This window comes from Marmota marmota, unplaced genomic scaffold, assembly GCF_001458135.2.
Source record: "Marmota marmota marmota unplaced genomic scaffold, marMar, whole genome shotgun sequence".
NCBI classification, from domain to species: Eukaryota; Metazoa; Chordata; class Mammalia; order Rodentia; family Sciuridae; genus Marmota; species Marmota marmota.
This window is the reverse complement of record NW_025999874.1, coordinates 154,465-171,173: the sequence shown is the minus strand read 5'-3', so window position 1 is coordinate 171,173 and position 16,709 is coordinate 154,465. Positions and strand designations below refer to the sequence as shown.

The following is a 16,709-nucleotide window of genomic DNA, read 5'->3' as shown; positions in this document are numbered from 1 at the left end:
CCCTCTGTGTTGCTGGAGTTCCTGAAAATGTGAACTCCATGCCTGCTTAGACTTCTCAGCTTCCTTCTATGTAAAAAGAAGGGTACCTCAACCCAAAATGCTCTGACCTGATCTAAGATCCTGTGGCCTCAGTCAGTATTAACTTCTGGATTTTTATATCCAGTGGCTTTGTCCCATGCCTCATCACCTATCACTGCAGCATGTGTCCCTTTCATCACATTTCTCTGCCTAAAACATTTTGTGGCTTTTTATGTGCCCAGAGCAAGCATCCAAAAATATCTTAAGATGTCAGAACCAGTAGCTCTGATATCTTTTCTGAGTTTTCAGCCTATATTTTTAATGGGCATTACTGCCCAAATCTCAAATGCCTTATAGCCAAAAACAAAGTGATACTTTCCTCAAACTGGCTTCTCCTCTTGCCATCTTTTTGGTGTCTCTGAGGTTGTCATCATTTTACCCTTGTGCCCCGGCTAGAAACCATACGACCAACATTGACTTCTCCTTCTCTGATTTCTCCTTTGTCTCTGTGCTGTAATGAATAGCTTCCGTGTCTTCCTTTTCTTTCTTTTCCTACTCTTTTTTATGACTATTGACTTTCTACTCCTAGTCTCTCTCTTGTCTTGATTATAGTACTTTCATGGTTTTTAATTTGAATTCCGTAGACTGACCTCAAAGACTTTAAGAATCCCCTCAAAATTATATGCAAATTTTGTACATGTGCATTTTTCAGAGGGTGGAGGGCTCCATTAGACTATTCCATGGGAAAGGAAGTGAGAAATAGAATGAGAGAATGAGACAGTTTAAATCAGTTCCACTGATTTTTTACTTTTATACCCTCCCTTTGCTATTTAAATTTAATTCACTAACCCAGGTACTGATTTCTGTGTTATGAGGGACTTGCATGATATTAAGATAAAGCAAAGGCAAAAAAAAAAAAAAAAAAAAAAGGGGAGCAGCAGTCAGCACAGCTCAGCAGTCAGACAGTCCAGCACCTAAAGATCAGAGGCTGCCCAGAATCAGAACCAGGCTTTGATGTCCTGGAGAAGCTCAGGAGAAAGCTGGGGTGTCAGCAACAGTGGAAGGTGTCCTTCTGAGACCTCTGGACCCATTTGCTCAAGTGCTTCCAGAGGACTAGGAGTGGTATGAAAACTCAACTAGCAAAAATAATGGAGAGTCAGTGTCTCTAGAAAAAGGTTAAAAACATTCCTCCAACCAGCCTTCCACCCTCTGCACCTTTGTTTCCCAGTCCTTCCTCTATCCTGCCAGCAGAGTTAGCTTTTATCACATCTCATTGCCTACAAAACAAGTTAAAAACTCATGGTGTCAAGACCTGCCACAGCCCCGTCTCCTTAGGACTGTCTTCCCCTCAAAAGCTCTAGTTGCCACTGGCTGTTTTGAGAGAACAGCTTCCATATCCATAGTTCTATGCCTTTGACCGTGTGAGTCTTTCTCTTTTTGATGCCATTTCCTCTCTGCTGTCCAGCCACAAACCTACTCATCCTTTTAGGCCCAGATTTTATGTTACCTCTTCCCCTGTGTCCATTCCTAATTTTCTGCCATCACCCTGGCAGAATCAGTCTCTCCTGGCTAGATTCCAAAACCATTTCATACATATCTCTGATATGTCATATTAAATTATAGATAACTTATTTTTATTTCTGTCTTTCCTGCTAAGCCATAAATGCCCTGCAGGTAGGGACTGTCTTTTTCATGTTTGTATCCCTAACACCTACCTTAGTACCTAGTCTAAACAGGAGCTTAATACACTTTTGTTGAATGGAATTAGTTTTTATGACTCATTTAAAATTAGAGACCAATGCTTATTTAATAAGTCAGAATAGACCATAATAATAATAGTCATAACAAAGTCCCATTTCCACTGCTTATTCAAGTAACCAGTTCCTTTGTGGAAGTGGATTTTGAAAATCTTCACATGTCATTGTATATTTTTGAAGTGCTTACTTGAGATCCTAAAAGAATTATAGTACTAACGCAGACTAGAACTTCTAAGACATCCCTATTGATGTTATATTGAATATGTTCTGTCACTTATATACATATCTGTCTATCTATACACACACACACACACACACACACACACACACACACACACACACACATATATATAATAAGATCTACATGTATGCATCTTGTCTGTTTTTCTCTTTACCTTCAGGGTAATGCTTTGTGAATTACTTATTTTATAAGATCTGATTTGGTTGAATTCGAAATGCAGTAAACTGAGCATTTTCCATGTACAAAAAGAATTGCAGGGGCTGGGGCTGGGACTGTGGCTCAGTGGTAGTACATTTGCCTGGCATGTGTGAGGCCTGGGTTCAATTCTTAGCACTCATATAAATAAAGGTCTATTAACAACTAAAAAAAATTTTTTTAAAAAGAATTGCAAAGTTAGGATTCTGTTATTTATACGTTATAAAGTTTGTTTTGCTAAATTAATGAAGTCTCAATTATTAAAAAATGTCTTTTTTCTTTCAGTATTTTAATTAGTTCAGCAATGAAAGACATCATTGCTCCATAAATTAAGAGCATCAGATAATTTTGAAAAATGACCTTTCCATCATATTCTTTGAGTGTTTTCCACCATTTAGTTATTCAGTCCTTTATTAGGTATACATTATGTGTTAGGCATTATGTTGGACATTTTCAATTCAAGATAGTACTTGCCCTTGAATAGTAGAGCATCAGGTAATAGAGAAGAAGGCGAATAAACGAATAATTACAATATGAGCCTTGGAGAAGAGAAAGGAAACTCTTTTAAGAACTGAAGTTGAAGTTGAAAATGGATACATCTGCTGACCAGTTGGTAGACAGAGAAGCAGAAAGATGAAGGGAGTTTGTGCTTGATGATCTTTTTTCTTCTTCCTCCTCCCATTCCCCCCACCCTCCTTCTCCTCCTCCTCCTCCTTCTAATATGTGAAGTAGGAATCAGGAATCTAGGTCATCTCTAAGAATTAATGGCATGGAGTAGCTCTTGAGAAGAAAGGAACAGGGAAGATTTAATAAGGAGAATTAGAGAGGAGCTAACAAAGACAAGTAAAGAGTGGCATGCAGAATCGAGAAAGCAGCAAGTATGGAACTGAAATTGGCTAGCATAACACCGAGGGGATGTCAGTCAGCATGGTGGTGTAATTTTCTCTGGCGGTGCTCTGTGGCCAGTGTGTGGATGCAGTAAAGCCATGTTGTATTCAGGGCTCACAGGATGGGCATGACAAAATATAAAAAGGCCAGGGAATTAAGAGTCCTTCCAAGAAAGTATGGCTTAATATGGAAGCAGGGTGAAGAGAGAGGCAATAAACTTGGAGAAAGTAAAACGTCAAGAAACTAGGCATGAGGATAAGGCCTGGGACTTTGCAGGTACTCAGCAAATCTTCCCTTTCTGCTTTCTGACTGTCCTTTCTTTGTACCTATTCCTCCTCTCCCCCTATCTGCCTCTGCTGTGGTTCAGACATATGAATAGTTTGCAGTTGGCTTAGAGGAGAAGATCAGGAGCCAGGTTCTAAAGTCCTCAGCCCATGGGTCTCAGTGACTTGGATGCTGACAGTGTTTGATGGTGCTGGCCCCTAGGAGAAGCTCAAGGCTTGTCCCCTCATTTCCCCACCACTCCTGCTTGAAGGGTGGGTCAAAGGATGAATACATTATATTGGGCCATGGTTCTTGGGTCAGGGATTAATCTGTGATGAGAAGGGTTATATCTCTGAGTCTTCAAGGGTTTTCACTAAGCCCCCTTCTCTCTACAAGCTAAACTCTAAGCACAGATCTTAGTTCTTTTGAGGATTTAAAAGAAAATCTTTCCTTGAAGTAAGGATAGATGTAAAGACCATACTGGCAAACCAAAGGTCTTCCTCCTCAGAATCTAAAGTTGCTAATAGAGTTGGTTGTAAGTTGTAACTTATTTTGCATAAGTAATACATTGTTGTACTCTTTTCTTAAAGATGTACTTTTTCAGACTGACATTTCAAATAAAGACAAACCATTTTCTGTGGAAATACACATATGTACATAGCATTTCCAGAGGACTTTTTTCACCCGTAATTATTACTGTGACACCGAAGTCACATTATTTCAGAGTGCTTTTTTGGGTATATGTAATAGAAAGAAAAAACTCATCAGAAAGAGACCATGCACCTTAACTGTGCAGCTGTTAGAAGTGGGAGGGTATCCAGAGGAGCAGGCAGAGGTTATAGATCTTCATTTTAAGAAATGAAATAGATGAGCTGGCTAGAGACACCTGGGAAGTCTCTATCCTCAGTTGTGCTGTTTTGGATTGTTAATGGAATCTTTAAGGCATTTAGCAATTCCTGCCTAGAAAATAATTGAATGCTGCTTCTGAAACTGTATTTTCACCTGGGTTGCTCTAAAGAAGCATGCTCCTCATTTGACATTAGTCACACAAAGAAATTCAGCTTTGTTCACAGAGTTGGTGACATCCATCTGGACCCTTGAATTCCTCTAATGTTCATCCAATTCAGCATGCTTGCCCCTTTGTTCAACTGCTTGTCTTGACAGGTGGACCCAAAATTCTATGCATTATACTCTCCATAGCCTACATCATGACAGATTTGTTTTGGGTTAACCACCCCCAACCTTAAAAGGTAATGAAAATAATTAATATCTTATAATTACATATCTAGATCAAAGAGACATTTTCCAAGTTAGGAGTGTTTGTTCTAAGTGTTAGTTCTAATATATTTTTCCAAAGACCTTTAGCTGGCAGCTTTTTCCCCTCAAACATTAATGCTGGTATTAGGAATGGTTTCTGAATTTTATTTTAAAGAGAGAAAGAGACACTGTTCATTCTTGTTCTGTTCATGGCACCTGGATGTTAATATATGTAAATAGCACTACTGTGTTTTACTTTAAGTACGTATGAAGAAGAAAGAAAACCTTCCCTTAAATGTCTTACTTGTATTTTAGATGGTGTAAGACTGTTTTCTTTTCTTTTTCAGGTTGTAAACATGTTAAAGGCATTCTGTTATATGGGCCCCCAGGTTGTGGTAAGACTCTCTTGGCTCGACAGATTGGCAAGATGTTGAATGCAAGAGAGCCCAAAGTGGTCAATGGGCCAGAAATCCTCAACAAATATGTGGGAGAATCAGAGGCTAACATTCGCAAACTTTTTGCTGATGCTGAAGAGGAGCAAAGGAGGGTAATGTAACTATAACTTAGTAAAAATGTGTTCCCACTTATATGATGAATAAAATAAGAGTTATGGAGGCAAATTTGTTATTGTGTTCTATATTTTCAAACAGCTTATAGGTTAAGTTTACTTAGTACTTAGTTTATATTTTACACTACCCCAGAGATTATGTGGGATTTACATGATGTGAGCAGATGTCATTATCCACCTGTTCATAACGTAAAGGGAGATGATTGTATAAGCCAAAGGTTTTGCAAAAACAGATCATGAATATATTTTCAAGTGACACTTTTATACCGCATTACTTTCAAAGTCTTGAACTCATTTATCTTTTTGAAGCAGGGGGACGGGGGTGTGGTGGTGGTGGTGGTGGTGGTGGTGATGGTGGTTGGTAAATCCATGTATAGACTTACAGAATTTTATTCACACACACAAGGTCCATGATCAGAAAGCTAGCTTACTTACACTCAGTCAGCTCAGTAGTAGAGTAGTAGAATGGCAGGATTGCGTTGTCAGAGCTCAAAGGATTTGAGTCTTAGAAAAAAATAAAATTAACTTAAAAATCAGACCAGAGGCTTGGTGTGATGGTGCTCACCTAAAATCCCAGAGACTTGGGAGGGGAGGATCACAAGTACAAAGATAGCCTCAGCAACTTAGTGAGTCCCTAAGCAACTTAGTGAGACCCTGTCTCAAATTAAAAAATAAAAAAAGGCTGGATATGTAACTCAGTGTAAGCATCTGTGGGTTGGATTCCCAGTACAAAAAAAAAAAAAAATCGGATCAGAGTTTACTAACTGTGATGTTTGATTTTATGTGTCAACTTGACTAGGCCACAGGGTGACCAGGTATTTGGTCAAACCTTATTCTGGGTATGTCTGTGTGGGTGTTTCTGGATTAAATTAACTTTTGAATCGGTAGGCTGAGTAAAGCAGATTGCCCTCCTGATGACAGGCCCCATCCAATCAGTGTGAGGCTAACAGCTGTCTCCTCAACAGAAATAATGGAAACAAGACACCCATTGAATATCATTTTTAAGGGGCTGAGAGGAAATAACTAGATTTTTTTAAAATATGAGATATTATGTTTCTGGGTTCTATTTGTATTGGTAAATATAAGTCTTTTTCCCCTCCCTGGCACTGGGAATTGAACCCAGGGCCTTGTGCATGCAAGGCAAGCACTGTATTAGCCGAACTACATCCCCAGCCTCATATAAGTTATTTTAATATTTGTATGATATTCCATTTCCTACTGAGGAGCAGTCAAGATGCTTCTTTGTTGATTTTTCTTTACCACATTCTGGCCAAGGGTGATGTCATAGTGACATATTTCACTGTCACTTATTATTTAGAAGATTTTTCTAAATAATTTCATCACTATTTCTTCTTCTCCTTCTCCTTCTTTCTTCTTCCTTTTTTTGATGGGTGAGAGGAGATACTGGGGATTGAACCTAGAGGCACTTTGTGGTTTACCACTAAGTTACATCCCCAGCACTTTTTTTTTTTTTTGAGAAAGGGTCTAACGCTGGCTACAAACTTCCAATCCTCCTGCCTCAGCCTCCTGGGCTGCTGGGATTATAGGAGTGCACCATTTTCTTTTTATTTTAGTATAGTTGAAAATAATTAATGACAGTGACATAATTTTTAGGAATGATGCAACAGCATAATGTATTTTAGATTTATAAGAAGATTCAATGGTTATTGAAAGATAGAATGAGCATTATTCTATTTTTAAAAATATATTTTCCTTTTTATTCTTTGGAAGTTTTGTAAAAAGGAAAAGATACAAAATATCAGTCTTTATAAATAGTTTGAACTGTTCAAAAAAGAAAAAAACCTGAAATGAGTCTAATGGACCCTGATGATTATAGGCACAGGTAAGTTAAAATGCCATGTAAAGAAGAATTTTGTAATACCTTAGTTATGATAGTTTCCACATGGCTACATAGGTAACTTGGGTGTTGTTTTTAAACTTGCAGGCAGTTTGACAGCTAGATGCACTGGCCCATGCCTGTAATCCCAGCAACTTGGGAGGCTGAAGCATAGGATCACAAGCTTAAGGCCAGCCTCAACAACTTAGTGAGACCCTGTCACAAAATTTTTTAAAAAGGGTGATGAGCTGGGGATGAAGCTCAGTGGTAAAGCTCCCTTGGGTTTGATCCCCGTAACTGGGGTGGGGGGGAGGCGAGTAGATTGGCAAAGACTTTCTAGACAGATTTTAATCAGAGCCAGCCTTTTTAGTGATATCTTTCTCAAATCTTTATGTCCAGAAAAGGCTTGCTATACCCAAGTAATCCCACAGAGGATAAATGTGTTACATAATAAAAAGCATCCCCTCAGTGATTCTGGACAGTCCAGGCTGATGAAGATGAACACTTGCATATAGGTCAAACTAGTTAAATATAGAACAGCCACTTTCAAAGGCTGTTGCCAGGGGCTCAACAGCATCGGCTCTGTTTCTATGGGGAAAGACTGCAGATGGTTAAAAACAGAGCTAGAAGCCAATGAACTAAAGTAGATTGCATTGTGGAAATTCAGATCCTTTGGTAAAGGCTTTATTGATGATTCAGCTATATTAATCTGTGAACATTAATCTTGATATCCTTCCTTACCTGATTTTTAATTTATTGTAATAAGAATTTGCCTTTATTTAAGTAACACACCTGTAAAAATTGATGTTATTGTGCAGTCTGGTTGGGGAAGGGACCTGATGACAGGTCAAAAGATTAGTAAGGTTTTGAAAAGGTCAGAATTGTACTGAATTATGTTTAGGACAGATTACTCCTGTGATCATTTAATCACACACGGTGTTCTTATTGTCTTTAGCTTCCCTGTCCACATAGGTGATTTTGGGGGTTGGACTGAAAAGGAAGTTGTGATTCCAGCTGCAACACAAGGCACACTGACAGTAAAATTCATACATTATACCACTTTTTTGTTTCTTGCTATATTGAGCAGATAAACATGAATAAAAATATCTTTTAAAAATCAAGTGAAGGGCTGGGTTTGGTAGCTCAGTAGTAGCACATGTGAGGCACTGGGTTCAATCCTCAACATCACGTACAAATAAATAAAATAAAGGTATTGTGTCCATCTGCACCTAAAAATATTTTTAAAAAATTAAGTAAAATCTCACAATTTTCAGTCACAAACAAGAACATCCTTCTTTTACACTAAAGATGGCAAGAGTTAATACCCTTCTACATAGAATTTCTTTGGCAAGTCTAAGCTTATAGTTCTGATTTTTCATTCCCAATCTTTTCTACAGATGGAAAGATGAATATTTTTGGTGTTGAATTTTTAAGGAAGCAAGCTCTCATTTATCACTAGACATCTACACTATAAATATAATGATATTGAGAAACTAAGTTGTATTTTTTTTCAGATTTGAACTTAATTTTTAAAATATTTATGAAAGGTGAACAATTTATAAGTAATGTTCAGGGAAAAAATAATAAAACCTAGTTAAATTTTGGAAATGTTTATTATTGTATGACTATCATCTCACATAGAAGTGCATTAAAAAATGAACAGTACTCCAAATATGAATGTTACAATAAGATATTTACCTGTTTTGGTATTATTGTAATACAGTAAAATTGGTTTTTTTCTCTTCTGGTGTATGGTTTTATGAATTTTAACATGTATATAGATTAATAGACCCACCACCCAAATAAGAATATAATATTAGTGTTTCCTAAACTATTTTCAGGATTTAGTCTAATTCTAATCAAAGCTTGAATTCCTCTTTTTTTTTCTTACTCTCTTGTTTATAATTGGTGGAGGCTGTTTTTTATCTGATAGAGTAATATGGTTGGAAAGAGCCAAGATAGTCTTGAAAAAGTCTTGAAAAACCTGCCTAACCTACTACTATAGTTACAGAGATATTAACATCTGTGAATCCCAGGACAGAACAGATGAACTGGTAATATCTAGAATGCATAAAATCCAAAGCCTGGTAAAGATGGCATCTCAACCAGTGGAGAAAGAAAAGGTTACTTAGTCAGTAGTATTGGGTCAGTTAGTTAACTATTTGAAGAATTATTTGAATTCTTACCTCACTTGGGGTAAGCTGGAGATGTGGCTCAAAAATAAAATATCCCAGATAAAGAATTGTATGTAATGGCCGGGTGCAGTGGTGCATGCCTGAAATCCCAGCAACTCGGGAGGCTGAAGCAGGAGAATCACGAGTTCAAAGCTGACCTCAGAAACTTAGTGAGGTACTTAGCAGCTCAGCAAGACCCTGTCTCTAAATAAAATACAAAAAAGGGCTGGGGNAATAAAATATAAAAAAGGGCTGGGGTTATGGCTCAGAGGTTAAGTGCTCCTAGGTTAAATCCCTGGTACCAAACAAACAAACCTTCACTTATTAAGTCAAATGGCAAACTGGGATAAAATATTTGCAACAAATATAATAATTTCCTTCATAAAACACTTTTTATAAAGCAATAATAAAAACTTTAAATTCTAGTAGAAAAATGTACAGAAGACATCAAATAAGAGAACTCACAATGATGAAAAATGTAATTTACAGGGCTGGGTATAGCTGAGTGGTAGAGCACTTGCCCAGCAGGTGTGAGGCCCTGGCTTGGTGGTGGTGGGGGATGCAAAACTTCTAGCCTCTTCAGCCTGTATTTAGATAAATGTGATTTAAAGGTTTATAGAAAGATCAATCCCTAGCACTGAAAAATAAAAATTAAAAAAAAAAAACTCACAAAAGGATGCCACTGTTTATCTGTCAGATTGAGAATTACTTTAAAAAAAATATTTTTAGTTATAGATTGACACAATATATTTATTTTACTTATTTATTTTTATTTGATGCTGAGGATCAAACCCAGTTCCTCACACATGCAAGACAAGTACTCTACCACTGAGCCACAACACCAGCTGGAGAATTACTTTTTAAATGTTTCTAATATTCATTATTTGTGAATCTCTGCCAAAACAGGCACTGTCATAGTCCGTGGTGGGATTATAAATTGAGAAAACCTTTCTGGAAAAGTGTTTGACACCCTTCTCAGGTTCCTTAAAATACTCAACAAACCTTTGACCTAACAATTGCCTTTAGAAAATAATCATATATATATTGTGAATCATTATATATATATAATAAGGAATTAATGCAGAGTACGGGAGTTAAACCGTGGAAATAGTCATAATGAACTAGTATAAAGCTATTAAAAATCATTGGGTAGTTATGGAAAAGGATTTAAGATAAAGACTGGACTTAATAGAGCAGAATATAAAATATTATATAGCAGCATCCTGGCTGATTGACTTTGAGGTGATTGTGATCTCGATTTTTTTAATATTTTTCTAAATTTTCTATAGTCATATATTTTGCAATTAGAAATAAAAATAGCTATTTGGAATTGTTCTTAAAGAATAGTTAACATTCAAGAGAATACAAGGTACAGTGAATTTTCAATTTTTAAATTAAATTTAAAATGTAGAATTAAATCTGTAGAATGTTAATAGCAGTTATCTTTAGGTGATCCAATGTAGTTATTTTTAAACTTTATTTGTATTTTACAACTTTTTCTCAGTTAATACACTTATTACTTTTATAATAAAACAATTTTAGCCTCATAATCCTCAATCTCACTATGCTCATCGTTTAATTTATATTATTCATGTACTGTTATATTTAGGTTATGTTTATTTTTTTCTGTTTTGCTTTATTTTAATCCCCAATATGTGGGGGGGGGTTGGGATATTGAACCCAGGGGTGCTCTACCACTGTACCATTGAGCTGTATCCCCACCCCTTTTTATTTTATTTTGAGACAGGATCTCACTAAGTTGGTAAGACCAACCTCAAACTTGCAATTCTCTGTCTCAGCCTCCCAGAGTGGCTGGATTACAGGTATGTGCCACTGTGCCCAGCTCCTAAGGTTCTTTTTTGTGTTAAAAATAAAAAAGAAAGAAAAAGAACTATGGCTGACAAGAATTAGCTGTATATTTCAAAATAGCTGGTAGAGAGGATTTTGAATATTTCCAACACAAAGAAATGATAAGTGTTTGAAGTGTTAGATTTGCCAGTTACCCTGGTATGATCACTCTACATTAGAGTGCAATATGTATATATTGCAGTATCACACTGTACCCCATAAACATGTGCAGTTATTACGTGTCAATTAAAATTTTTAAGAAAAAGAAAACATTTCTAGCATGTTCTTCTTCCTTTGGTCCCTAATAGGTGGCTTAATTGAATATAAATTGTTAGAAGGTGTGTGTTAATTTAGTCTAATAAATTAACATTCAAAAGTATTTTTTTCATGCTAGGAATACAGCTCAGTTGGTAGAGTGCTTGCCTTGAATGCACAAGGATCTGCGTTCAATCCCCAGCACCACACCCCAAAAAAGTATTTGTATCTATTAAAGGTCAGAAATTGATAAACATAAATTAATGTCTTTTAATGATGGCTGTTTATAGTACCAAAGCAGAAATCACTATGCAGAAGAAATAGGACCCCTTTACCATGTTCTTATAAACCATTTCTCTGTTCCTACTTTACTCTTAGAGAAAAATAATCTGTTTTCATGTGATGTAAGTAAATTTGAATCATGTTCAGTTTCTTCATCATTTGCCCAATTCCCAGCCACCTCCTGGGTGGAGTTAATCGTTAGCTATATAATATGGCAAAATAAACATTAAACTTACTGCTTTTGGGACAGTCCTCTCACCCAAACCCAGGGAAAATGGGAGGAAGTTGCTCCTCACTGACTTAACAAATGCATCTGAGAGGTGTAAGAATTCTTCTTTCAAGTAGTAAGATAAGACATACATATAAATTCACATTTAGTTATTTGATGGACTGTTTACTTTATATATATGTATATAAATACTATATAACAGTATATTTTTGTTTTATGACTGTTAAATGTGAGGTTCAGGGATGTCTTTTCAGTTTGTAGAATTCTGAAAATAGAGTTCTAATACCTTTGAGAGGGCATCAACTGTGATTAAATTATATTTGCTACATTTATTAGTCATACTAGAGTGAAATCAAACTGTTGAAAGCTTTGTTTTGCTTTTTTGATTAATTTGTTTAATAATACATTTAAATTGTGACCTTTAACATAATTTCTTCCCTTAATAGCTTGGTGCTAACAGTGGTTTGCACATCATCATCTTTGATGAAATTGATGCCATCTGCAAGCAGAGAGGGAGCATGGCTGGTAGCACTGGAGTTCATGACACTGTCGTCAACCAGTTGCTGTCCAAAATTGACGGGGTAGAACAGCTGAACAATATCCTTGTCATTGGTATGTATATTTTCATTTAGAAAAGTTCTAGTCTTCCAAAAACATGAGATCTGTGTAGGTTGTAATTGTGTCATTGTCTCCAACTTAGAATCAAGTGATGTTGAAGACTATTTGCATGTTGAGTTTTAATAGGATAAATAAAAGTTGGGTTTTAGTGAATTGTAGGTTTAATGAAAAAGGCAGTGCTGTGTGATGCAGTGGTTTTCAACCTGCATTACAGCAGGCCCCCAAGGCCCTCAGATTCTACATCACTATTGTCACTATTTTTTTTAACTGTTTTATGTCCTGGGCTACTTCCTGATGATTTTGGATGGGGTGTGCAGAGCTGTTTTATGAAGGTTTAGGACTGGCCTAAAAAATGGGAAGGACTTTGAAATCAGAGAGTTTATGTTCACATTGCCCCCATCACCTTAACAGGTCATTTACCTTCTCTGAACCTGAAATTTTCTTTTTAATTATTGAAAGTTTTCATTACTTTTGTATTCTGTTTGCTTGTAAAGTGGTGAAATACTAAAGCAAAATCTCCTGATATTTTCATTAGAATAGATCAAGACTGAATGTTGGTTTTTATTTGAGAATAAGTTGGTTTACTATTTGACTTTTATAAAATGTCTTCTTAGCTTGTTAGAGAAATTACTATTACATATACTGAAGGGACATTTTATATTATTTTCAAACTCTGATCATTTGTTTGTCACTTTGTTTTCACATCTGCTTTCAGGAATGACCAATAGACCAGATCTGATAGATGAGGCACTCCTTCGACCTGGAAGACTGGAAGTTAAAATGGAGATAGGTAAGTAGATCTGTCACTGATGGCTGTGCTGTGTGCATGCACACATGTGTTCTGTGTGCACATGTAAATGCTTATAGCATTCAGAGTTCATTAAGAGGAGCAATATCACCTAATTTAAATTTTGTTAGAAAATTTTATTTCTATAGAAGAGAAAAAAAATTCTATATCACGAGAAGAAGGTGTTTGCATGCTTGAGTACCTAGAAGAAAAGCATTAGGATTATAATTGTCTTTTTTTTTTAAAGACAATTTCTTTCTTTTTTTTTTTCAGAGAGAGAGAGAGAGAGAGAGAATTTTAATATTTATTTTTTAGTTATTGGCGGACACAACATCTTTGTTTGTATGTGGTGCTGAGGATCAAACCCGGGCTGCACGCATGCCAGGCGAGCGTGCTACCGCTTGAGCCACATCCCCAGCCCATATAATTATGTCTTATGGGCTCTTGAGAGTAAGCAAATGTATGTCTCTTTCATTTTTTTCAGGCTTGCCAGATGAGAAAGGTCGACTACAGATCCTTCACATCCACACAGCAAGAATGAGAGGACATCAGTTACTCTCTGCTGATGTAGACATTAAAGAATTAGCTGTGGAGACCAAGAATTTCAGTGGTGCTGAATTGGAGGGTCTGGTGCGAGCAGCACAATCCACTGCTATGAACAGACACATAAAGGTCAGGAAAACCAACTCAACTAGGTGTTTGCAGTTCTCTTAGTACCATGCTCACATTCTTTTTCCTATCAAGCATGCCAAGGCAGGTAGACTGACTTCTGATAGAGAAAAGAGATGATAAAGAAGTAAGAATTAAGTGTCCACTGCTCAATCTTTAGAATACCAGAAAGAAAGACAATGCTACCAGTAGTAACCACTACCTTATTTTGCCTTCATCTTACACAGATGCATACAGCAAAGGTTTCATTTACTTATTTTTTTGTGTATGTGTTATTGGGGATTAAACCCAGGGCCTCATGTGCACTAGGAAAGCATTCTGCCACTAAGCCACACTCCTAGCCCTTGAATTAAAGATTTTGAAGTTTTTAGAAATCTTTGCACTGGACTGGGTGCAGTGTCACATGCCTATAATTCCGTGGCTCGGGAGGCTGAGCAGGAGGATCTCAAGTTCAAAGCCAGCCTCAGCAAGTTAGCAAGGCACTAAGCAACTCATTGAGACCCTGTCTCTAATTTAATAAAAGGTGGTGGGGCAGTGCAGGGAATGTGGCTCAGTGGTTAAGAGCCCCTGGATTCAATCCCCAGTACCAAAAAAATAAAATAAAAAATAAAAAAATCTTTGCACCATATTCATTTGTACCTTAATATATCATAAGTTGGATATTAGAACTATAGAGATTGCTACATTTAGCAAATATGCCAAATACTTGCAATTTTGAAATAATAGGCTGGAGATGCAAGATAATAAATCATGACCTCTTCTCTCAAAGGGTTCAAAGTCAGGGAAGCAAACATGTTTGCAAATTATTACAATAATGTTGTAGACACTATGGCAGAAATACATACCTCTATGCTTTTCTTTTGATAGGTTTGATAAATAAAGTGTTCTTGATCCTAGCTCCTTTTTTCAGTTTTTAGTTATCAACTATAGACAGATGACTCCCAGATTTATATCTCATTTCTTGAACATATCTATTTCCTTCTTTCAGATTCATTTTAAATGCTCCCACCCATGTTTTCTCATGTCTCATATTTAATTTTCCAAAACCAAATACCATTTTTTACTACTTTTCTTCCTGCTTCTATTTCACTGTTTATTCTCAGACTTAAAAATTCAGGATTATCTTTAATTGCTGCTACTTCTGTGTCCCATATCATGTCATTTGCAGGTATTATTCAGTATCCTTCAGTTTTCACTGCACCATCCCGACTCGGCTATGGCTCTCAACAACTGCCACCACCCATCTTCTCTTTGACTAACTTTCCCATCTCAGATCATGATCATTCTACCCTTCATGACTCTGTTATTTTCAGAGCAAAATAAATATTTCTTAGCCTGGTCTTTAAAGTTCTCTAGGTCTGCCTATAATTAGCCCTTCCAGATGTTTTCCTGATTATTCTCCATATACTTCAGCCAACCAAAATACTTGATGGTTACTAGTTATCAGACATTAATTTATTTTTCAACTTCTCTGCTCTTTTTTTTTCCCCTTATTTGAGGATCTTTACCCTCTATATTTACCTGTCTCATATGCTACCCTGTCCTCCAACTTTTTCTGATTCTCCCTTTCAAGAATGATGTGCTCTCTTTCTTCCTGAAATAGTAATGTATTATTAGAATGCCTCCAGTTGACTTTGGTCCAAATAGATTTATTCAGTGTCTACAGTATACTGTGCACTGTGCTAGGAGTTAATGCTATAATTGCAGAGAAGTAAATTGCCTGCCATTGAGTACCTCCCAGTCTGATCCTCCCTATCCAGTCATTGAAAGTATATGCAAGGTAAGGAAGTTAAAAAGTATCAGGTGTGGTCAACATAGGGTGAGAGAAACCACAGAGCAATTATCTATGTGGATATGAACGTCTCTTAGTGGGTAGAAGGAAAATCATATGCCAAGGATCAGGGACATAAAACAGCATGATGTGTTGAATAATTTGGTACTGCTTCAGCACAGAAGTCAGGGAAGGGGTACTAGGAGAGAAACATTGTTGTATAAGTCAGATGACTAAAGCAAGGGATGGAGCACAAAGAGTCTTTTATATACTCTACTAAAAATATGGACTTTATTTTTCTGCCAGTAGTGCTAAGCCATTGAAGAGTTTTAAGAGTAGCAGTGAAATATTGTTAAAACCGTATCAGTCTGGCAGCTGTGTCAAGTGGAGTATTTAGGGGAGTAGAGTCAATGACATAAGACAAGAGAAGGGAACTTTTATAACAGGCAGGAAATAATAAAAGCCTGAAGAGAGAGGTCAAGTCTGTTGAAACTACTGGGGTACATCCTGTCAATGATTCTAGACCAGAAGTCAGCAAACCGTGGTCTGTGGGCCCAATCTGGTCAGCCACCAGAGTTTATGATTAAACTTTTTTTGAAACACAACTACACACACTTATTCATGTCCATGGTTGCTCTTATGCTATAATGGCAGAGTTAAGTGTTTGCAACAGAGACTGCATGGCCTACAAAGCCTAAAATATTTACTATCTGTTTTTTTATAGAAAAAAAGTTTGCTGACCCCTTTAGATGTTAAGTCCATTTCTTTTTTTTTTTTAAATTAAATATCTTTATTTATTTATTTTTATGTGGTGCTAAGGATCAAACCCAGGGCCTCGCGTGTGCTAAGTGAGCGCTCTACTGCTGAGCCACAACTCTAGCCCCAAGTCCACTTTTTAATTCATCTCTGAATCTTCTGCAGTATCCCATATAGATCTAAATACTGAGCATATGATAATATTCAGAAAATATTTTTTCAATGCGTAAACTAAACATGTAGTCTGAAACTCTATACATGAGTCATAGTTTCTGTAAATAATAGAAGTGACTTT

The 16,709-nt window shown here is 36.6% G+C and overlaps 1 protein-coding gene across 2 annotated transcripts in view; it reads left to right on the top strand.

Annotated features, from left to right (window-relative positions):
- Nsf (N-ethylmaleimide sensitive factor, vesicle fusing ATPase) overlaps positions 1–16,709 on the top strand; it is a 148,405-nt gene that overhangs the window by 73,417 nt on the left and 58,279 nt on the right. For both annotated transcript variants that reach the window (XM_015507206.2, XM_048786317.1), the window contains exons 9-12: positions 4,968–5,167; positions 12,260–12,425; positions 13,147–13,221; positions 13,703–13,890. In XM_015507206.2, the coding sequence (XP_015362692.1) occupies positions 4,968–5,167; positions 12,260–12,425; positions 13,147–13,221; positions 13,703–13,890 (629 nt within the window). The remainder of the gene's footprint in view (positions 1–4,967; positions 5,168–12,259; positions 12,426–13,146; positions 13,222–13,702; positions 13,891–16,709) is intronic.